The sequence below is a fragment of the Convolutriloba macropyga genome, chromosome 9 (assembly GCF_964194025.1).
Source record: "Convolutriloba macropyga chromosome 9, txConMacr16.3, whole genome shotgun sequence".
In the NCBI taxonomy this organism is placed as follows: domain Eukaryota; kingdom Metazoa; phylum Xenacoelomorpha; order Acoela; family Convolutidae; genus Convolutriloba; species Convolutriloba macropyga.
Window position 1 is genome coordinate 20,072,386 of NC_134476.1, and position 17,422 is coordinate 20,089,807.

General features: G+C 31.8%; 1 protein-coding gene across 1 annotated transcript in view; it reads left to right on the plus strand.

Moving 5' to 3' along the window:
* Positions 1 to 17,422, plus strand: part of LOC142346149 (uncharacterized) — a 40,000-nt gene that overhangs the window by 16,514 nt on the left and 6,064 nt on the right. The window contains exons 6-8 of the mRNA XM_075398657.1: positions 4,459 to 4,686; positions 10,715 to 10,960; positions 11,370 to 11,594. Coding sequence (XP_075254772.1) covers positions 4,459 to 4,686; positions 10,715 to 10,960; positions 11,370 to 11,594 — 699 coding nt within the window. The remainder of the gene's footprint in view (positions 1 to 4,458; positions 4,687 to 10,714; positions 10,961 to 11,369; positions 11,595 to 17,422) is intronic.

The window sequence follows — 17,422 nt, forward strand, 5'->3', positions numbered from 1 at the left end:
GCTGTGGGATAAGTTTCTAAATTAGCCTGATAATAAACAAATTGCGCAACAGAAAACCTATTTTGCAAATTTTACAATTACTTATTGATCCGAACCGTTTTAGTAGGGGGGAGGAATTATATATTCTAATGGTTTTTTGTTCATTCAATTCTGGTCGATAGATATATTGATCGCAGACAGTTGTTTATTGCTCTCAAACATTTTTTGAACAATTATAACCCTGTTTGTCTTTTTTATGCAATTTTCGCCTGACCAATTTTTCGTCTGACTTTTCGTCCTCAAAAACGAGATAAACAGGTAGCAACTAGAGAATTTTAAGTGCTCTTAAGGCTCATCAGCTCACTAGTCACTATATATGCGATTCAGCGAAACTGTTTTGGAGACTTATACTTATGCTTTTGTCTTTTTAAAAACACTAATTGATGCAACGTCTTACTAAAAAAAAAAACAGCATTTTTTGTTTTTTTTTCAATATTTTTACAGACTAGAAAAATTGCAATGGAGCCTTGCCTACTAACCATTTTTTTCAAAATGGAACCCCATAATGATTTATTACGTTTTGAGAGAGAATTTGATGGCTTTTACGACAAAATGTTTTCTTTAAATTCGAATCGAATTCTTGTGTTTTGCACGCATTTTTTGTCCTTTTCTGATTATTTGCTATATAGTTTCTAATATAAACAGCGATTAAATCGTTTTTCAAGAGAAAAGTTTTATCTTAACTGCCTGGAGACATAAGCAATTATGTTTCATGATTTCGTTTAATTGTTAATGTTAGTAAAAACTTTTTGAAATTTTTCCTATTCAAAAATTTGGTTGACTTTTTGAACTCTGGCCATTCCTATTCTTTTGACAATTTGTATCTTAGTATTTTTTGGGACATCTCCATCCAATTTTGGTGGAGCAAACTCTAATCCGTTTATTGCTTTTATGTTGCGGCTGATGGTTTCATGCCTATAACGCTATGTGGTTTCAGTTTTATTTTTTTAAAACTTCGATGACTGTGGTCATTTTGTGTTGTTTTTTCTCACAGTCTTCTAGAAGCGAGGGCTCCCTATTTTTCAAAAAAAACCTCAATTCATCAGTTGTTTAAGAGTTCAATTTATAGCTTATCGTTTAAGGGGCTTCAAAAATGTCTTGTTGGTAAAATCGTTTTTTGAAATTTGAGCTCTGTCTGCACTCGTTTTTGATTTGCTGTCTGAAGACTTAGTCCCAACTGAATTAAAACACAATTGGCATCACGTGAAAATTAAAATATTTTATGATTTACTAAATTTGGGAATTTATGTTTCTTATAAAAATTTTGAAAACGTGTAGTTTAACTAAATCGTAAAATTTAATAATTTCGGCAATTTTTTTTCTCATTTTTGACAATTTGCTACATAGCTTCAGATATAAACTGCACGCAAATCTTTTCTCTAGAAGAAAAATTTTATTTTCTATCTTCTGGAGATATAAGCAATTGTATTTCACGATTGCAATTGTTTGTTAACATTTGTCATGATTTTCAATTTTTTTGTTTCCAAAAAATTGATCGAACTTTAGAACTCTGATCATTTCTATTCTCTTGAATATTTGTATCATAGTTTTTTTTAAAGCTAACTCTCAAAAAAATTGTTGTGAATCAAAGTCTAATCCTTTTATTGCTTTTACTATAGTTTAAAGTTTAAATTTTTTGGTTTTAATTTTTTGACTTTGTTTTAATAATATCGTAAAATATATTAATTTCGGCAAATTCATACCTTGTTTCTGACTATTTGCTACATAGTTTCTAATATAAACAACGTTTACATCTTTTTTCTAGAGAGAAAATTTTTCTTCGTCCTCATTAGAAATAAGCAACTGTTGTTCAAGATTTCAGTTAACTGTTCATGATAAAAACGATTTTTAGTTCTTTTGATTTTTCAAAACTTTGCACTACCTTTTGAACTGTAGCCATTTCTATTCTTTTGAAAACTTGTATCTTAGTATATCTCTTGTCCATTTTTGGTGGAGCGAACTCCAATCTTCTTATTGCTTTTGTGTTGCAGTTGATGGTTTTATGGTTATGACGCTATGTGGTTTCAGATTTTTTTTTAAATTTAGATGCTGGTCATGGCTGTGGTCATTTTGTGTTTTTGTTGCATTGTCTCCTTGAAGCGAGAACTCACTGATTTGTCTTGATCTCAACTAAATAAAACACAATTGGCGTCCCTTGAAGATAAAAGTTTCGTCTGATTCACTAAATTTCATAGTTTCTTGTTTAAAAGTTTGGAATATATTTGGTTTAAATAAATCGTAATATTTATTAATTTCGGTGATTTCTTCATCTAATTTCGGGAAATCTGATTCATAGTACAGAGCTTACCTATAAACAGAACTTACATATTTTTTCTAGAGAAATACTTTCATCTTTTTCTGCTTGTGACATAAGAAGTTTTGTTTCATGATTTCAGTTGATTGCTAATGTTAATATTTTTTTTTATTTTGACAAATTTGATCGACCTTTTGAACTCTGATCATTCCTTTATCGTTGAATTTTTCACATATTTTATCTGGGTGTTTTAAATGACATCTCCCATTCACTTTTGGTAGAGCAAACTAATCCTTTTTTTTCGTTTTTATATAGCAGCTAATTGTTTTATAGCTATCACGCTACGTGGTATAATTTTTTTAATTTTGATTCTTTTGCTATTAATGTTTGAATTATATATATATATATATATATATATATATATATAAATATATATATATATATATATATATATATATATATGTACACACATATATATATATATATATATATATATATATATATATATATATATATATATATACATATATGTATATATATATATATATATATATATATATATATATATTTTATATATATATATATATATATATATATATATATCGGCCATTTCCAGTGGTCATTTTGTTTTTTTGCATATTGACTTGAAATGAAGGCTCCTTGATATTAAAACAAATACGTTGAACTGGTTTGAAAGAAACAATAATTTTTTTTATTTGAGGCGTTTTTCTTATCTTACGACCATTTGCTACAAATTCTCAAATGGAAAGAAAAACTCCAGAGTAAAAAAATATTCATTTTATTAGTTTTGTTTATTAGAGGTTTTGTGGCATCAATATTTTGTGTTTTCCTTATTATTTCGTGATTTGATTAATTGTTCCTTTATAATATTTTACCATTTTTGTGTTTTTTTGATCCCTGCCGGACTACAACACTAAAAACGTATTTCTGGATAATGAGATATTTTAATGGCTGCCTCCATTAACGTTTAAAAAAGCTGCCCAAAAAAGCTTTGATTTTTTTTCTTCTCAATTATATTTTAAAATATGAACGTTTTTCTTCAAGTTTCGCTCTTTCGTTCGTTTTCTATCTAAGCGTTACATTGTCTCAATAAGAACCGGTCCCACATGGATTTTTGGGCGAAATGAAAGTTTTTTGCTGCTGCCGAATGAAAAGTTAATTGATTGTTTCAATTGATACAATTTAGACGTTTGGCCTGGTACTATCTGTTTAAATTTTGACTTTTTAGAAGCGTTTGTAAAAAATAGAGATTGATTTTTGGTCGTAATTAACAGCTATTTTTCGTATTTTTCATCCTGTTTCATAACCTTATCATAGTCAGTAATCAGTGGTTCTCCAGGGTTGCGTTAATCATTTCTTTTTTTTCGTTAACGAAGGCTCCCAATGGCTCCGATGGAGTTACATAAGATTCTATATAGTATTTGCAGTTGACAGCTGATGATTGACTTTTCCTCTTTTAATTCTTGTTCCTCTTGACTTATACAAAGTCTCATTACGGAATGGTCTTATCTGTTTTTTTTCAGTTTGCTTTTAAGATAAATTAATTTTAACAAATTATTTTCGAAGAGAATGGGTATTTTGTAATGTTGTATTTTCTTTTCCTCTTTTAATAGACAATTAAGTCAAAATAAGAGCAGATCTTTTCATTGTCGAATTTTACTGCATTTTTCTTTAATAAATGAAAAATTCAAATTAGCCACGAATATAGCTCATCTTCGAGTTTACTACTTCATTGCTGAATTTTGCTTGATCGTGTTGTGTTACCTTTGCAGAAAAATTATCGAGCGATCAAATAACTTATTTTAGCTGTTTTGAATTTTTTGCCGAAAAGAAATTTGCAATTTTTGCGTATTAATTTATTATTTTCATTGTTTCATTTTTATCATAGAAAAGTCATTTGCATATAAATTTTGGACTTTCTGTTTCGAAATGTGAACTGGGAATTGAAATAGCCCCTAGCTTCGGTATACAGCAATGAATTCCTACTAATAGACTGTCTTGAGGTTAGCTGTTGGAAGCTTTGAATTTTACTGAGTAGAGGCATTTATAGAATTTTTCCCATTTATAGAAAAGGCCTTTATTGAAAAAGTTCTATGCAATAACTCATTATCCGCAAAAGCTGCCCAATTTTTATGCTGTTTCAGGAAACTTGATATCATCAACAGTACCTGTTCACGTCTGTGACGATTCAAATGGATGTTTCCCATGCGAGGGTGGTGACGAAAAACTCAAACTGACTGGAGTTCCAGGTTGGAACTATGTCATGTGTGAACAAATAGGAGACAGTTTGAAAATCATGACAGCAGCTGACGACCTCTCAAGTGATGAAGCTAAATTGGGTGTTTGTGAAGTTGAAATCCTCTCACAACCAGGTCAATTCATAAGATTTTCCGACTTTCACAAAGATCTTTTAAACACAGTTTAGAATGAGACAAATTGAAACTGTTTAAAAAACTTTTTCTTGCGCTGAATCCTCCCGGGTAAACCAAAAGTTGTTATCCTAGAACTTGCCTTTTATGGATCCTTAATGTCATAGACGAAAATGGTAAGTTACAACTTTCCCATAAAGGAAAGTTCTATGCGTTACAACTTTAAAAGAAAGTTCTATGACTACAACTTTCTCCTGAAGGAAATTTCTATGATTACAACTTTTCATAGACGACATAATAGGAAGTTGTAATTTTAGAACTTTTTCAATTATGAAGTAAACCCGGGCTACCACCTGGAGTGTAATTGAGTTATCTTTAGAGTTACTGTAGACATTGGGTTGTTATAAAAGGTGAATGTCAGCTACAGGCGACTTTGTATCAATCTTAGCACCAAAGTTAAAACTACTTATAATGACTTTGGATAAACCGCAGAGAAAAGCAGCAGTCTATTTTATCGAAAGTTCCAATTTTGATTCATGTAAATGATGATACAAAGAAATGGTTGATTAAAAATCAAATATTTGTAAGATATATTGACATATTATCTGTGTTCAGCCAACGGAAAACGTAAAAACATTTACTCATATCGATGTGTGTGATATCAAGCCGAAAACTGAGCCAAAAACCGTGTGTATTTAAATTGGAATAAAGCTTTATTTTTGTTGGTATCGTTGGTATGTTTGCTTTTCGAAAAAAAAAAAGAAAATCGTTGGCATGTTTGTATATAAAAGCAGGAAATCGTCGATATGTTTGGTTTCATATGCAAGAAACTGTAGGTGTAGCCATGATGGGTTTCAAAGAAAAACAAGTATTTGTTCTCCTATGGTAATAAAGATAATACAAGAGTGTGAAAAAGAGGTGACTGAATGTCAATGGTTAAAATGTCTGCTAAGAACGAATGTTAGGAGAGTGTCAACATGTGAAACAAGCTTTTTCAAATTATTAACATGTAAGACAAATAAGATTGCGCCATCTTTTCAAAAAAATCATGAACTTTCATTTTAGATTGATGAGAACAAAACGTTATAATGAGGTTTAAAAACAAAAATTTGGAAAATCTATAGGCCAAAGCCAAGCGTATCAAAATTTTCCTAATTTCTAACACCAACCTTTCTAAGCAACTCTAATGAACGATTTCAATATTAAAAATGGAAGATTCTTTTGAAATCTTATGATCCAATTAATAAAGCTCGCCATCCAAATAATAACTCTGACGATCGCTATCATATTTTCTATCGCAATTGTTGTACTTTCTGTCAAAAACTACAATTTCTTATTTTTGCTTTATGTCCGCTTTACGAGCTCACAAACAAATGTTGCGGGACTTAGACTTAGTACTTTCGATCTAATTGTCACCACCATTCGCAAGAATGAAAAGCTCATAAACAGAGTCAAACTAAGAGAGGGAAATAATCTATGCTGTGCAATCAAAGCAACTACTCTTTTTTTTTCATAGCCCACTTGTTTGGGGGAGGAACTAAATACTCAAACGGGTTTTTTTTGTTCAGACAATAATGGCCGATCGATATATTCATAGTAGAGAAATTTGAGTGGTATCAAAAAAACTCGTCCAGCGTAGAATTCGAAACTAAGAATTTTTTTTTGAATTTCGTTTTGTTTAGTTATCGAGGATTAGAGTTTTTTAACATAAGATTTTTCACATGATTTTGTTCACTTTCAGTATTAATTTTCCAAAATTAGGAATTTTTTTAATAAAAATATTGGTTCAGAATTACATTTCAGGCCACAAATACAATGAATTTTGAGTTCCTAATAGACGAAAGGCGATAAATAGAATATTTTGGTTCTCATAGAGAAGTTTACTGTCAACAAAACTCGAATTCTACTTGAGAGCTTTTTTTAGAAAACTTTTCATATTTTTTTGTTTTTTAAGTCGCCTAGAGACTAGTCATTTTTCAAACCAAGGCTCCGTTAATGTCAAACTTGGTTTACATTCTTATGAAGCTCAAGAACAAAAACTTCGTTTTCAAGAAATCGCTTGTGTTTTTTTTGGCTTCAACTCGGAGTTTTCATAAATTTAAATGAAATTTTTTTTGAGGTTTTTCTAAACTTTGCAGTCCTATGGCAAGACTCGTTGACTAAACTTGCAATAGGTTTTATAATGAGTAATAAACGGATCTGTCTAGAGCTTTGAATGGGCAGCTAATGACTGTTGGGACTTTAAATAAAGATTTTTCGAGGAACTTTTTTTAATATTAACTGATAACCCAGAAACGAGAGGAACCCGTTTTTTTACTGCAACCAAATTGAATCTTGTTAGCGGTGTTATGTTCTCACGATTTGTTAAATGACTTCAATGCCAAAAATTTAAAAATTAAATAAAACATTGGATATTTTGGTATTATTGGTCCCTCTTGACACTTTTCACTGAATTTTTGGTTTTTGCGTGTATTTGTTGTTGTTTCCATAGTCATATGACTGAGTGTGATATCCTATTGGTTACCTATGCTTGCGAAAAATCCTTTTCTTCAAATCAACGGAAAACTGAGCGTATTTATTGACTTTCGTTGAAAGCTCTTGAATTAAATGGCTGTTATGACTTTAAACATGATTTTTTGAGAATTTTTTTTAACATTAAACAATCTCAATCCTTATTTTGTGAACTGTATTTCAGTTCAGTAATGACTGGACCTTTTTTTTCTGCTCCAACCAAAATTAATCGAGTTAAGGGTTTTCTGTTCCAACTATTTTTGTTATGACTTCGATGCACAGGTTTTCATAATTTTTTAAAAAAACTAACTGATTTTTTTTCGTAATTTTCATTCCTTTTTGGAATCTTATCAAACTATTTTAATATTGACAGATGCCTTGTCTTAGAGAAAACGTTCAATGGACCTTGCATAAAGTTTTCAGAGAAAATCTTACGGTTTAAAGGGCTTCGACACTTTCTTCTGGCCTTTTCTACTTATTTTAAGGGTTTTGCCGGTGTTTGTTGTGGTTTTCATAATCAATGACTTTTGTAAGGTCATCTTGATGAATTATCAATGACAAACATCCGCGTCGTCTCATCGAGGCATAACTTAATGTAATTTTTAGCTTCCACTGAAAGCTATTGAATTTATTGGCATTGTTGCTACGAGTTTTCTCAAAGTTTTTGTGGTTTTAATGTATTTGTTCATGTTTTTGGTTTAATTGGAGTCAAAATTTTGAAAGAAGAAACCCACTGCTTTTAAAAATTAATTGAGACTTGAAAAAATTACTGAAAAGTTTATTTTTTTAATGGCTTCGACTCTTTTCTCGTTCAATTTTTTGAATTTGGTGTGTTAGCCTGTTATCTTTAGGTAGCCGTTAAATGATGACTGGCCTCATAAGCTTGTATTTGAGGATTGGTTGAATAGTTTTATCCGAAGCAGTCAGTTTATAGTGAACTGTCTTAATGTTTATAATATTTTGCACTTTTAAGATTTCAAGGATTTTTCCATTTTTTATTTTTTTGTTGTTGTTTTCGCCATTTTGTAACAAATTCTTATCATTGAGAGGTCCCATGCTATTCCCCGTCTTTTATAAAATATCATGTTTACTGATATTACGATCTAACTGATGTTTTAATTGTTAGACAATCTGCATGTTCATAAAAAGTTGTGTAAGTAGTGTGTTTGTGTTTCTTTTTCTCCTCCTTTAGCACAATCGCGTATTGATGGAACCAAATGATTTTCAAATTTGGCTGAACTCAACCTATTTCCTCATTCAGCATAATTTTAGCTGAATTTTTTCAAATACAATTGAATTAAAAAATATTTGAAAATCTGATAATAGCTAATGATTTGTTGTTCGTAATATATTAAGTTTCTCTTTATTTATAGTTCATTCCTAAGGCTTATTTTAACCAAAGAAAGGTCCTATTGGTTTTAATATGACTTTTTAGAAAAATTATCTACAGTTATTCTGTTAAAAGCTAATGAGTTTTCAAGACTTGAAATTATTTGTTTTCTTCTTTTTGTCAGCTTGTTACATATTCTCATTAAGGACAAATCCCCTCTGCTATGTTGTTAGGAAAATTAAATTTGTGTATTTAGGGTTTTGTCTGATTGTAATTTGACGTTGCTAACGTTGTTACTAGGTGCATTTATATTTAGATATTAGAGTCCTGGCGTGAAGTTACTGTTTTTGCTTTTTGTTGTTGTTGATGTTGTTGTTGCTGTTGTTGTTGTTGTTGTTGTTGTTGTTGTTGTTGTTGTTGTTGTTGTTGTTGTTGTTGTTGTTGTTGTTGTTGTTGTTGTTGTTGTTGTTGTTGTTGTTGTTGTTGTTGTTGTTGTTGTTGTTGTTGTTGTTGTTGTTGTTGTTGTTGTTGTTGTTGTTGTTGTTGTTGTTGTTGTTGTTGTTGTTGTTGTTGTTGTTGTTGTTGTTGTTGTTGTTGTTGTTGTTGTTGTTGTTGTTGTTGTTGTTGTTGTTGTTGTTGTTGTTGTTGTTGTTGTTGTTGTATTCTTGTAGTCTTTTCAATGAAAAGCACGTTGCAATGAGGCATGAGTTTAGTCAAAAATGTAGATGAGCGCGGCTCGGAACATCATGTGCAAATGCATAATAACGAGGCTCCTTGTTTCATCTTCTTCTCAATAGCGTGTAGGCACCCAATTTGCTAATTAATCAAGGTCACCCCTCATTTTTTTTATTTATAACTATTTCATATGTGAGTTTTAGTAATCATAGAATGAACTACATGATTTGTATGATTTCTTAACCAGTCAAACAAGGATCATATATGGTTTCCAAGGAACCAAACGAAAATTTTTAAACCAATGATTTTCATTGTATTCAATTGTGGTAAAAGTTGAAGAACTCATAGAAGGTCAAAAACACGCCAAACAATGACTGGCGCCAGATTTTTATCCATAAATTAGTCATTATAAATTGGCATTGAATATATCGAATGTGCAGTCTACATGTGATTGCGTGGCTGCACCGCAACAGTAAATTCTAACCAGTGCCGGCTTTTTTAAAAGCAGGTTTTTTAGAACTGTTGATATGAAAGTACCTCATTAACGTAAAATCTGGTCAACCACTCAATCAAGAGCTATTAGGAAGATGCTAATGATTCCTACATTTCTCGTTTCCTAAGAGGATTATGATGGTTCGTTTGAGTTTCCAAACCGTAAAACTTTAAGGCTTCGGGCCATATGTAAAAACTTCTATGCAAGAATGCTAATGTGAAAATATGCATTGCTTTTTTGAATGAGGAAAATTCGCTACGAAAAAAGGTCACTTTCTATCTATCACCAACTATTAAAATAAAGGTGGTGTCATTTTCATTTGACTGTTTTTCAGTTCTATCCACGGATGAGTTTAGTTATGCATTAGTTACCACCCTCAACCTGACTTTTGGACTCTTTATTGAATATAGTGAAAAAAGAGCTGCTCTAGATCAGAGGCGAACTGATTTTGCTTTACTTTGATAATGAGATCCAGGATCATTTATGCAAGTTTGAAGCACATTTACAAAAAAAATGCTATCAGCCTTAATAGAGCTCATTTGTATAGCGATATCTAATGTTACGAACAGCATTAACAGCAGAAAGTAGGTGTTAGAGTTGACGTCGGCTTGATTCCCGAATGCAAACGATATCGATCACAACTGTATAGCCTCCGGCATGAGCAGTACTGCTCTTGGTCAGTCCATCCAAACAAATAACACTGCTAGTGACATTAATATTTTGCATTTTGTGAATTTTTGTACCTGTTCCTTTTTTGGTAAACTGACATTCAAAATCAGACACAGACGTCTCAATTCAACTATCCGGCAAAAAGCGCGACACCTTTAATTGGGATCGTTAATAGTAGGAATAATTTTAAATATTCTGCACTAACAAATTAGAAACAGGAATGATTGTTTGTAATTCAAAACTGTTTGCCTATGACCAAAAGAAACACCCGAAGTCAAGCTTGAATGACGTTTTTACATATACATGCTCACAAAACACAATAGATGACAATTTTAAATGACGTTTATTTATAGTGGCGCCTGTGGGTTCACGAGTTTTGCCCATTCGAGGAGCTTTCTATTCTGGCGAACAGTCTCAACTTCTGGACAACCAATTGACCAGTGTTATGGATAACATTGACAATGTTCAAATTAGCAGCTGTATGCAATTAGTGGAGACAGATCACTTTACAAAAGAGCAAATCTATCGCAACCTAACCGTTGAAGTTGACCTCAATTTTGTGGGCTATATACAAGTTCTAGCACCCAATCACGATTCCGGTTAGGTTTTTTAAATCTAAAGCTACTCATATTAATAGTGGCAGGATACAACTCTGTTTTCCCTATTCAAGTGCTTCCCCACGCTATGCAGTTAATTTAAAATAACTTTATTTACTTTCAGTTAATTAATAGTTATATTCAATTTTGAACCAGCAAGCGCCAATGAATGAAATCAAAGTAATTCTTTTGCAACCGAGTTTGATGTTTGGCAAAAACGTCTATCTTTTCCCATCTCTGTTTCAAACCCAAAAATACTAAAATTTGCTACTAGTCTAAGGAGTCAAAACAAAACGCAACCAAATCTCACCGCGGTTTCTCTAATCTAAACCCATTTTTTCTTTTGCTTCTAGTTCATATAAAAAATTGTCCTATCTTTCGGACAAATAAAATGACTTTATTTGATCTTTAGTCACGTCCATGGGTGCCTTGCAGACTTCCCAGTGTTTCCTGGACTCCACCTGCAGTGTGTGTGGTACCCTGGATGGTGCATTCAAAGGTGCCTGGATATCCACGATGTGTGTGGGCGGATCAAATGATGACCTGAAAGCTGCAACAAGTGTTAAAATATCTCCAAACACAGGTCACCGTCGAATTACAGAAGATCTCTATATATGTGGGATTGACGTTTTTGAAAGTAAGTCTACATATTGATCTCACACAACTTTGTATCCAAATCATTTTTTCCGCGTCTTTTTTTTGCAAAGGTCATTTTTCGTGTATTCAATTTTTTGTCTAACTTATTTGAATCTCCTCTGACTTTTTTGAAAGTGTTTGTGTGATCTTATACTGCCAGATTTCTGAACAGTTTAACCATTAATATATGTGGGAAAATGGTATACCATTTCCATATATGTGGGATGCTTCAGCCCTTTACAGCTTGAACGCTTTCGCGACCTAGGCTGAGCTCAATTTGCAGAAGGACTCCCAAAGCTATTTTCTCACATTTTTGTGCCAAATTTTGCTACCTATTGCTTCAGATTGCATCGAGAGAAAATCGGAAAAATAAGTAAGATAAGCGATGAAAAGTTGGTTTTTTCACCGCAAATTTTGTACATAAACTTGCGATGAAATGCGGTGAATGCGGTAAAATTATGTAAGTTCACCGCTAGAGTAAGCCGTGAATTTACAAAAATGCCGCCCTTTCACCGCTTACTGCAAGTTACCGTCCTTGTGTGGATGCGAACCTCGCACCTCTTGCATGGCAGCAACTTCTTCTTCCACTGCGCCATTTCCCACGCTAATCTTTAATATTTGGTTTGAAATTATATCAAATTCACTCTCCTTTATGTAAATCATACGCGATGAATTTTTGTAAGATAAGCGATGAAATTACAAAGTTGAGCATTCAAATGTGGTACATGCGGTGAAATTTTGTAAGTCCGGCGCTTACTCCAGTGGTGAAATTACATAAATTCACCGCTTAAAAAAGTTTCAAAAAGATGTATGATTATTCGTGGGTAAATTTTCCGTGCGTCGTTTAAAAATTTATCTTAACTTTGTTGAACAAAAGAAAATTCGAAACGTTTTCTAAGCGGTAAATTTGTGTTGTTTCACCACTAAGTTAATCGGTGAAATTGTGTAATTTCATCGCTTTGACTGCTGATCTCACACAACTTTAACATTTTTTCAAAGCGGTGAATTTTTGTAACTTCACAGCTAAATTCAGCGGTTAAATTATGTAAATTCACTGCTATCTGGCGGTAAAGTTTTTTCCACCTCATTCACAACCTGATTTATATAACTTCACCGCATTCACCGCATGTCTTACCAAATTATCCGCATTCACCGCTTATCTTACATAATTTTGGGTTGAATGGCGGTGAAACTTCGACCCCGGGATTACTCTATTTTGTTTTTTCGTTTGCTCTACGCGTTGAAATTTAAAAAAAATCGTTCATTCCTCTTTGAGAGGAACACCTGTACTTGGAAAAACCCACAATTTGATAGCTGCTCCAGGTGACTGCAAAATTCGTAGAAGAAATTCACAATTTACAAATCTTTCTTTTTTTCAAACCATTCCAGGGCTGACGCTTAAACCTATAGTTTCAAGCGTCAGTCTCGAAATAATCTGAAAAAAATGAAATTTTGTTAATTGTGATTATAAACTTTTTCTTAGAAATTGGACCTCAGGAATCTAAGGAGCTTTTTAAGACCGTTATCGATAATTTGTCAGTCTATTGACAATTTTCATGAAAAGAATTGAATCTGAAGTGAAATTTGAATGCATGAAAGATATCCGTACAATAACTTCTTTCAAAAAAATTGTGAACTTAGTTCTCATTAATAGAGCCTCTATATACATGAGTTATTGATGGAAAAAGTTATTGAAATTGTTAGATTGATCAAATTGCACTAACTCTAATTTCGGACTCTGTGCATTTCGCACTAAAACGCTTGCTTTCACTTTTTCTGTTCAAAATGAGGATCATGAAAATTTCACAAGTCTTTTGAACATGACCATTTAAATTTGCAAATGGCAATTTTAGATGCGCATCCTTATTAGAATTGAATCAGCTTTTAAAGAATATCTTTTCTCGCTTATCCAAAATCTTTTTTTTTCTCTAATTGCGTTTATCACTCATCGACTGTAGATTTAATGGAAAGATTTTTTTCGATCCCCATACATAGTAATAATTTGCCAAAGTTTACAAAAGCAAAGTTATAAGTGAATTATTGTCTGATGTGGTCTGTCCTATGCTCTCTTATTGCCTAATAAATGTGCTATCTCAGACCTGATAATGACATGTAATACTAACAGCTCTATTTGAACCTGGTACTGTCCTCCCCGAAAGAAAAGCAAAAGAAAAATATTACAGTCTCGGTGGTGAAAACTCAGACAGTTTTTCTTCTGTTTCAATCCTCAAGCGAGTTTTCACTGGAATCACTTTCAAATAAGTCTCCTTTTTGACAAAATTATCCAAGATTTTTCTGCTGGGTATCTTTTTCTTGCAAAAATTTTAGATGATCTTAATCAAACAGTTATAGATTTAGTCGGAAAAACATAACGGATTTTTTTAGGGCTGAGCAGACAGTTAACAAACAATTTCTTTCAAAAAAATCTCAAAGATAGGTGACAATTTTTTTGGATCAATTTTTTTCTAACAACACAAACCAATCAACTCTTATGAGCTTCTAGAGTGACTCAAGTCAACTTAAAGTTTCTGTGAAATCACCGAGTTAAAATTGGAAAATTTTAAATCACTAATTGGTGGATAGTTTTCAATGAAGACAGTTATTTTTTTGATCTAGCATTTGAATTAAGTTTTGGTAATCCTGTAAGTGCTGACTCAATTAGTCAATTGCTAACGCAGCTAATTTTGTTTTCGTTAGTAAAATTGTTCATTGTTTTGTTTTCGTTAGTAAAAGTCGAGAGGGATGCAATTTTAAAGACAATTTTTGAATCGAGTCAATTTTTTTGATCCTTACTTCTCAAATTTAGAAAAAAATGAAATGCAAAAATTTGAGTTTATGCAACTTAAATGCTTTTTACCAAATAATTGCCGGACAAAAAGATGTTTAACTTTCCTATGATTATCTTTTAGATGCAATCATTGTTCATTCGGTTACAACCGAACACACTAGTGTATCACTTAAAAAACGGCTGCTCACGATTATTTTTCCCCCGGCTTGAGAAAAAAGCGGATTATACTTATGATAAGATATCAAAAGTTGTTTTTTTTTCACCGCAAATTCCGAACTTAATTTTGCGCAGAAATGCGGTAAATGCGGTTAAATTATGTAAGTTCACCGCTAGAGTAAGTGTTGAACTTACAAAAATTCATCGCATTTCACCGCTTACTACAGGGTACCCTAGTTGCACGGAGACGAACCTCGTACCTCAACCACTTCTTCCTCTGCGCAATGTCTCACTAAAATATAGCATATTTGTTTTGAATTTAAATCAAATTTAATCGACTTTTTGTAAAAATTACGCGTTGAACTTTTGTAAGATTAGCAGTGAAATGTTGTGATTCTTTGTAAATTCCCTGCCTAATCTAGTGGTGAACTTACATAAATTCACCGCTTCAAAAAGTTTAAAAAAGATGTGATTATTTGTAGGTAATTTTTTTTAATTGTGTTTTATTTTGTTGAACAAAACAAAGAAATCGAGGCGTCTTCTGAGCTGTGAATTTATGTAAGATCATCACTAAATTGAGCAGTGAATTTTTGTAATTTCACCGCTACCAGGCGATAAATGTTTTTTTCACCGCATTCAACGCCTGATTTAAGTAATTTCACCGCATTCACCGGTTATCTTACAAAGTTTTCCGCCTTCACCTCATATCTTACATAATTCATATCTTACATTTAAACTCATATCTTACATTTAAACTCATATCTTACAAAACTCATAAACTCATATCTTACATTTAAACTCATATCTTACATTTTTGCGTTGAATGGCGGTGACACCTCAACCCGGGCCAGATCTTTAGTTTGAAAAAAAAAGAACGAAGTAGGTGAAATCATTCAAAATGAGTGTCTGTCGTTGAAAAATGTCAAAGATTGTAAATGAAAGCTTTTGGTAAGTCACAATTGTTTGCTAAGAAACTTTGAAAACAGCGGAACAAAAACAAAATCTTTTAAGAGCAGATTCACTTGTTCAGATAACAGAACAAAGGAATCGACGGTATGCTTTGTTTGTTCGGAACATTTTCTTAGTTCGGAGCATATAATTTGTTCAGTATTGAACGAATGAACTCTTCATTAAGTTTTTGGTTCCGAAAACTTAGGTATACTCGATTCTTAAACGTAGAAAACAATCTGCATGATACGTCGGCTTTTTTTTCAACGGATAGATTGTGTTCTTTGTTTATGTTTTTTTCATTGGTTTTGATTGCTTTCTCTATGCAGGAAATTGAAATGAACTTCAGGAGAAAAGCTCTGAAGGATGGAAATTTTTATGAAAATTCTTCTTTTGCTCGTGTGCAAAACTAGTTTAATAACTGAAACTTTCTTGTTTTTCTTTATGTTCTTGTTTGAATTTTTTTAATTCTGCCATTTTTTCGAGTTTTGATTTAAAAATAAAGGAAGTTTACTTATTCTTACAAACCTTCTTATGTTTTTTTACAACTAATGAACTAACTGCCGTAGAAGTAAGGTAATCCATTAGAAACTCTAATACCTTTATCATCAAATTTTATCATCAAAATTTTTGTTAGGTCTAAATGAGGATAATTTACCAAAACATTTTACCATAAAATGTATCATTTTTCTTTTATATATCTCTCAGTTAAAAATAATTGATCAATATTATTACCACTATCCATTAGTTTCTTATGTTACCATCATCAAAAAATTTTTAAAATTCTTGAAATCTTCATACATTGTTCAGCGTTATTAAATATGCTCCATGCATCTCTTTAGCTTGTGTTGTAAGGCTATCTTTAAAATATTGTGAAGAACAAAATGTAAAACTAATTTTTTCTGCGAAACATTGTTAACATGTACTTTTATTTTTTTTCGAAAAGTGCTATAAATTTGATAATGAAAAGTGTTGGTTCGGGTAAAGTCAGAGTGCACTGCGTCTAGTTTCTTCCATTTTAACTACAAAAACAATCTTCAGTTTCTTTCATTTTATCTTCGTGATTAAATTCACACTGCCCTTCAAGCCTTGCCTGTTCGTTGTTGTCGATCAGTCTGCATTCCAAGAACTCTGCTATTATGTTTTCAGCTATTTTATTTCTAAGAGAACTGTTATCTGTTTCAAACTTTTGGATCGAAATTGAACATATCAACTAATTGTAAGTTCTTACTTTTCTAATTTTTAATTCTAAGTTCAAAATTTATTTTATTTAGAGATAGCGCCACTAGCAACTTCATTACAAGAGTTAACAGTATTTCTAACACTTTTTGCTGATTTAATAAAATTCTGTTTTTTTAGTTATCATTTAGTTATCAAGGATTTAGTTGTCATTTTATCAAACTTGCTTCTTCTTAGCTCAGTTATATTTTTAACTATAATGTCTTATTTTTTGGAGGAGGACAAAAAATTGTCATCTTAGTACCCTTCATTTTTAGCGTCTTTCATTTTTGTGTGAGTGTGTAAATTCTTAATTCATAGGTGTATCTCATGTCAAAGTTATTTTTATCTTTATCTTTCATGAACAATTAGTTAGCCATACTTGTTTATAGACTCTATATACTTGATTGATTCTGTTTCTTGTCATTTTTTTACTTGTTTACAATCAGAATTGTATTCAGCTTGCTTAATATTCAGGGTAACTGATTCACCGGTGACCGAATGTCTATGGTTTGTTATTCCAATACCTTAGTAGTGGATTCAAAATCCAAATCAAAATTTAATAATTCTTGTTTATAGTTTTTACTTTCTATTATTTCGCCATCGATATCTTCTATTTTAATATGTTGGGGTCCTGTTTTTTGAACTACATTAACTTAAAATATTTCCCTAATCCAATCGGATGTATATCTTTTAGCAAAATTCTTTTGTTTATCAGC